Source organism: Pistacia vera, unplaced genomic scaffold (genome assembly GCF_008641045.1).
Source record: "Pistacia vera cultivar Batoury unplaced genomic scaffold, PisVer_v2 Contig800, whole genome shotgun sequence".
Taxonomy (NCBI): Eukaryota; Viridiplantae; Streptophyta; class Magnoliopsida; order Sapindales; family Anacardiaceae; genus Pistacia; species Pistacia vera.
The window spans coordinates 633,373-640,536 of NW_022196669.1; the positions used below are offsets into that span (position 1 = coordinate 633,373).

A 7,164-nucleotide genomic window follows, 5' to 3' on the forward strand; every position below is an offset into this window, starting at 1 on the left:
AAAAGTACATTTGTTTTAATATTCTTAAAATTCTATTCTATTTTATTCATCTCACCAAACATTAATAATTACCTTTTTCGTAAAGATAACCCAAATTTTTTTTTTTAAACACTATTATAAAAATCATCAAATAATGAACCAAATGAAGCCAAGATTTTGTAAGATGATTTTATTAGGAACACACGTCTAACTTTTTTTTTTTTTCCTCCCCGGAGGGGTGTCCAGGCCAACTTACGTGTACCTCAATTAATCTCCTAGGATCTTGAAAGTTGAAACTACCGGTCGGATAAGAGCTCTAGTAGCCACCCCTATTAGGGGTCATGGGGACTAAAACTCGGGAGACCATATTAGTTCCTACTAATCCCTTAGGACTTTTGAACTACCGACTGGATAAAAGCTCTAGTGGCCACTCCTATTAGGAGTCGTGAGGACTAGAACTCGAGAGATTATATTAAATCCTACTAATCCCTTGGGACCTTGGAACTATCAGTCGTATAAAAGCTTTAGTGGCCACCCCTATTAGAGGTTGTAGAGACTAGAGCTTGAGGGACCATGCTAAATTCTAATCTTGCTCTTTTACCATCACGGGGACTCAAACTTGGGAGACTATATTTGATCCTCCTCTTATTCTTTTACCATTAAAGAGACTCGAACTTGGAAGGCCATGTTAGATCTTCCTTTGCTCTTTTACTATTAGATCACCCAGTGGTGGTTTATGTCTAACCTAAAGAGAATAACATAATTATATTATATTAATTATGTTTTAATACATGTAATTATCTTATGATATTGAATTTATTTAGCTAATTTATTTTGTTATGATATGATTTGGTTTGGTTTTGCCGTTTTGGTTTGTTTTCATATTATTTAAAGTGTTAACGACTTTTTCCCACCCAAATAGTGGCTTAACGACATTTTTTCACCTACAAACTTTTAAAATACCACTTTAATTACTACCTAAATTTATATTTAAGTAGTAAACAGAAAGTAAACTCGATTCAGGTTATTGGAGTTTTTAAAGAGGGGAGGCCGATGACTTTTTTGGGGGGTGAAATGTTGGATTTTTGTGGTTAGGATTGATTGAAATTTGACTTGGGAGGGGTGGCTACGCAAACCCTAATCGCTATATTGCTTACGATTAGCAGAGTTAGCAGGAGTAGGATTTGAGAGGTTTTGGTGAATGATAATTTGGGAAGAGAGTGGTGATGGTGTGAGATCACAACAATGTCGGAATCAGAAACAAAATATAAATTTGAGAGGTAATGTGATATTTTAAAAATCGGTGGGTAGAAAAGTGTCATTAAACCATTATTTGGATAGGAAAAAGTTGTTTACTCTATTTTAAATTCTTAATATCATCGTGTTATTCTAAATATGTAATTTAACTTGTTATTCTCTTTACGTCTAAACTCTTAAAAAATCCGATTATTATTATTAATATGTAATTTAACTTGTTATTCTCTTCGGGTAATGTTATGCGTACTAACGGATTTTACTAACCAGTGTACTAACTTTTGTTAAAATTACATATAGTATCCGTACTATGCGTATGGTATCCGTATTATACTTTAAGTTAGTACACTAGTTAGTAAAATCTGTTAATACCCAAAGTATTATTGATTCTCTTTACGTCTAAACTCTTAAAAAATCCGATTATTACTATTATTATTGTTATAGTTATTGTTTGGTAAGTAAACTATAATAGAAAAAAGGCAAAAATATACAAAAGCCTTAAAAGGCGGCCATCCAACCAGAGAACCTACCCTGGGTTAGGAACAAAAGAATAACCTAAGCGTAAACAATAGCTTTTTTTCCAATCCGTTGGACAACAAGGGATTGGAACCAAGAGAAGACCAACCAAAACCAAAAAGAACCATCCCACCACTGGACATACCCTGAGTTAGGGGCACAAACCAAAAGACAAACAACCACAGGCATATGCATTTACAATAGAGTATAGAAAAGAAAAGAAAAGAAAAGAAAATAAGCCAAAAAGACAAACCCAACGCTTGACCACAAACTCTCCTAAAGCCGAGGGAAGCCAAACATCCACACCAAAGACCCAATAGAATATGGACCAACCATCCATCATCACCGTCAAACCCGAGAACTCTCCACAACACACCACCAACCGAGACCGAGGTAACCAAGCAAATGCAAGTTTGAAGAAACCCGGACATGAGAAGCAATCCAAGCAAAAGAAGAAAGGAGTTCAATCCAGTTAAGGTTAAAAAATGGCCATAGGTAAACCCCGAGAACTAGCAAGTCTCCTATTGTCAATTGAGTTCTCCTATTATTAAACAAATAAGCATCTGTATTTTTATAAGCCAAGGCAACATGTGAATTGTAGCAATTACAAAGATAAATCATAAATGAGATAACCAATTAGAACAAGTATAAACAGAGNTAATACATGTAATTATCTTATGATATTGAATTTATTTAGCTAATTTATTTTGTTATGGTATGATTTGGTTTGGTTTTGCCGTTTTGGTTTGTTTTCATATTATTTAAAGTGTTAACGACTTTTTCCCACCCAAATAGTGGCTTAACGACATTTTTTCACCTACAAACTTTTAAAATACCACTTTAATTACTACCTAAATTTATATTTCAGTAGTAAACAGAAAGTAAACTCGATTCAGGTTATTGGAGTTTTTAAAGAGGGGAGGCCGATGACTTTTTTGGGGGGTGAAATGTTGGATTTTTGTGGTTAGGATTGATTGAAATTTGACTTGGGAGGGGTGGCTACGCAAACCCTAATCGCTATATTGCTTACGATTAGCAGAGTTAGCAGGAGTAGGATTTGAGAGGTTTTGGTGAATGATAATTTGGGAAGAGAGTGGTGATGGTGTGAGATCACAACAATGTCGGAATCAGAAACAAAATATAAATTTGAGAGGTAATGTGATATTTTAAAAATCGGTGGGTAGAAAAGTGTCATTAAACCATTATTTGGATAGGAAAAAGTTGTTTACTCTATTTTAAATTCTTAATATCATCGTGTTATTCTAAATATGTAATTTAACTTGTTATTCTCTTTACGTCTAAACTCTTAAAAAATCCGATTATTATTATTAATATGTAATTTAACTTGTTATTCTCTTCGGGTAATGTTATGCGTACTAACGGATTTTACTAACCAGTGTACTAACTTTTGTTAAAATTACATATAGTATCCGTACTATGCGTATGGTATCCGTATTATACTTTAAGTTAGTACACTAGTTAGTAAAATCTGTTAATACCCAAAGTATTATTGATTCTCTTTACGTCTAAACTCTTAAAAAATCCGATTATTACTATTATTATTGTTATAGTTATTGTTTGGTAAGTAAACTATAATAGAAAAAAGGCAAAAATATACAAAAGCCTTAAAAGGCGGCCATCCAACCAGAGAACCTACCCTGGGTTAGGAACAAAAGAATAACCTAAGCGTAAACAATAGCTTTTTTTCCAATCCGTTGGACAACAAGGGATTGGAACCAAGAGAAGACCAACCAAAACCAAAAAGAACCATCCCACCACTGGACATACCCTGAGTTAGGGGCACAAACCAAAAGACAAACAACCACAGGCATATGCATTTACAATAGAGTATAGAAAAGAAAAGAAAAGAAAAGAAAATAAGCCAAAAAGACAAACCCAACGCTTGACCACAAACTCTCCTAAAGCCGAGGGAAGCCAAACATCCACACCAAAGACCCAATAGAATATGGACCAACCATCCATCATCACCGTCAAACCCGAGAACTCTCCACAACACACCACCAACCGAGACCGAGGTAACCAAGCAAATGCAAGTTTGAAGAAACCCGGACATGAGAAGCAATCCAAGCAAAAGAAGAAAGGAGTTCAATCCAGTTAAGGTTAAAAAATGGCCATAGGTAAACCCCGAGAACTAGCAAGTCTCCTATTGTCAATTGAGTTCTCCTATTATTAAACAAATAAGCATCTGTATTTTTATAAGCCAAGGCAACATGTGAATTGTAGCAATTACAAAGATAAATCATAAATGAGATAACCATTTAGAACAAGTATAGACAGAGCAAAAAGCCTCCACAGCTGACAGCAATATCAGAAGATTAGCTCCAAGGAATGTAAACGCTGGCCATGAATTAAACACATATTTCTTCATCGTCATCTTCATCTTCACTTTCCACAACCCTGAATAGTATTTATTCACACTCTCGATCGCCTTATCAAGAACCGGAACCTTCGTCGTCTTCACGCTCAACGTCATCCCATTCCAAAGATTCGCCACCTGTTCATCACTCTTCAGTCGATTCACTATAATCCCCGCCTCCCTCAAACCCTTCACATCCTCCACCGTATCAACCAGGCCGTTCATCAGCTCAATGTAACGTGTAAGTATCATTGTTTCTGGTGCCATGGAGGCCTCGTACGCCACCAGATTCCTTAAAACAACGTCTGAATTATCGTCCAAATCCACGACTGGAAGATAGAATTTGCCACGATTTTTGTCGAATTTGATACTGTCTAAGCCGCCTTTTAATGGACAGAATTTGACCCCGATTTTGGAGAGTTCTGTGACGCTTGGAATTTCGATTTCTTCGATCAATGGAGTTTGGCTTTTGGCGTTGGGAACAATTTCGGCTTCTTCGGTGGCATCTTGTGTTGATTCCATGAATTCTTCAATGGCGTTGGTTTTGACATGAAATAACTTTTTCAATAAGGAACATAACACATCAAATGCTTTTGACTTGCAAATTCGTCCGAGAAAGCCAATAATGGCTGAACAAATGAAAAATATAAAGGCAAAAACTGATTTAAAACATCTGACTATGCAGGTCATTTCTTTGTGAAGTTCATCATTTGCACCCTTTCCAATCTGGTGGCTAACCTCTTCAATCCCGGCTCCAGTTTGAACGATTTCCGGCGTAACCGCGAAGTAAAGAAGCTCCAGAAGATGAGATTTGCCCAAATATTCTTCCCTGAGACGTTTGTTATCCCTGATTTTTAATGGAGATAAATCTTTGCAAAACCCCATCAACATCATCACGAACTCTTCATCAGAATCCTTCTCACTTTCATGTTTGTAAAACATATGCACCTCTTTAATCAAAAAGAGAGGGATTTGATTCTCCAACATGATGACATCCCTAAGTATTGCATGGTGCGCAGATTTTCTTCGAGTGTAATCGACCAAATGAGTCATCAAAGACGACACTCGAGTGAAATGAGGACCTTCTCCTTTTTTACGTGCATAAGGTTGAAGATACTCCAACAAGAAGGCGGCATCGATGGCAAACATCCATGAAAGTGTTTCACGATCAAAATCCAAGAACCGGTGATAGCAAGCTCGGATAATGGTGTCTTGTTCTGCGAAATGGTTCACCAAATCATGAAACTTGGCGCGAGCCTTATGGAGCTTCTTCTGCGTTCTTTTCACGGATATGAGCTTGTAACGCTCCATCTCGAAGAGCTCTAAGCGGCCGTGATGGTAAGGACCGATGGCGACGAGGTGGGGAACGTAGGCTTCCGGTTTGGAGGAAATTAGGGTTTTGGGCACGTTGAAGATGCTCACAGCAACACTAGTTTCATCAACGTTACTTTCAAATTCTTCTTCAAGACTTCGAATTATGTGTATAACCCAATCTTGATGCTGTGGGAATTTACGTGGCTCCATCACACTCTGCACTGAAGCCATCTTTGAACTAGTTTAGGAGGAACTAATGTGTTTGATGAATTTTGTAGCAAGTAAATGTTTTTGAGTTCTTGTATGCATACCAAGTGCTACTAAAGAGCTCCCTTTATAATGAGTTGGACTGTTGGAGATAAGGGAAGGAGTAGTGGTAAAAATAGGTTGGCTCACTATTTTTACACGTGCAACTTGTTTTGCAATATCTCTATCATGCTAAGACTCTCTCACAAGGTAAGTATTACAGTACAGAAAATATATTCTCCCAATGTACAAATTGTTGTCCCATCCAATGCATTTCCGAAAGTTGCACACTTGTACAGTAGTACTCTTGATTTTGACAAAGGGTTTTGGAATAATGGAGAAACGTTTTCAAAGATGACACGGAAGACGCAATGGGACCTTAATGAGCGCTGTTTTATCTGAAAAATCGATGAATTCTGGATGGGACCACGGAGTACTGGTAATTATGGTGGTCCTAAACTGAGCATGTGTGAATTACAGGGTTAAGTCCACGGAATGGTCTGTGTTTGTTTTATTGTTCTGGATAAGATTCTTAAAAAAGTTAGAGATGGGTGAATTAAAATACCATCACCCACCCATTAAATACCGACCACCATCGTTGGAAGGTGGTTAAAATCATCGTATCGGCATAAGATCTAGTGGGTCGTACGTCGATATGACATTTTCCAATCAGATCTACGGTGAATTTGGTCAAAAAATGCCTGATTTGGCCGCATTTGGTCATCAATGACAGCTAAAGATATAGCCATCATTGATGGTCAACAACGGCCAAGATCCAACTGGTAGTGCGTCATTATATCAGATTTTGGTAACTTTTCGACAGTGGTGGCTAGAATCTAACAAATGTGGACGAATGAGGGTGTTTTTGTTAATTTTTAAACTTTTTTTTAGGGGTGTTTAGTTAAATTAACAAACCTAAGGGTTTAAAAAATTGACTAAAATATAATAAGATTTTCAAAATAGGAGCAAATGTGTATTTTGGGTGGTTGGACTTAGACTTAGATGTAGACCATAACAGCAACTATCGAAACAACAATCAGATTCTAGAGAAGCCAAAAGTAGAACGAGTGACTCTCTAGTGATTTAAGGAGAGAGTGCTTTGTGGAATGAAATAACCCGCTATGAACTGCGTGAACAATGTAAACCGTCGGTCTAACTGGACCATTTGAAAAACTGGTCCAACGTTTGAAAAGGGGAAAAAATCTGATTTTGACAAAGGGTTTTGGAATAATAGAGAAACGTTTTCAAAGATGACACGGAAGACGCAATGGGACCTTAATGAGCGCTGTTTTATCTAAAAAATCGATGAATTCTGGATGGGACCACGGAGTACTAGTAATTATGGTGGTTATGGTGGTCCTAAACTAAGCATGTGTGAATTACAGGGTTAAGTCCACAAAATGGTTTGTGTTTATTTTCTGCATATTTGGCTTAATATTTTTATCCCTATTCTGGATCTTATTCTCCAAATAATGTTT

General features: G+C 36.9%; 1 protein-coding gene across 1 annotated transcript; it reads right to left on the bottom strand.

Moving 5' to 3' along the window:
• Positions 1–1,784: 1,784 nt before the first annotated feature.
• LOC116117243 (putative UPF0481 protein At3g02645) lies at positions 1,785–5,767 on the bottom strand. The gene is made up of 2 exons (XM_031403277.1): positions 4,050–5,767; positions 1,785–2,406 (listed from the first exon to the last, which is right to left on the bottom strand). The coding sequence occupies exons 1-2, from the start codon at positions 5,669–5,671 to the stop codon at positions 2,367–2,369; spliced, it is 1,662 nt and encodes a 553-aa protein (XP_031259137.1). The 5' UTR covers positions 5,672–5,767; the 3' UTR covers positions 1,785–2,366.
• Between the last annotated feature and the right edge of the window lie 1,397 nt (positions 5,768–7,164).

Coding starts and splice junctions, on each gene's coding strand:
- LOC116117243 (XM_031403277.1), bottom strand. CDS start 5,671: ATGGCTTCAGTGCAGAGTGTGATGGAGCCACGTAAATTCCCACAGCAT.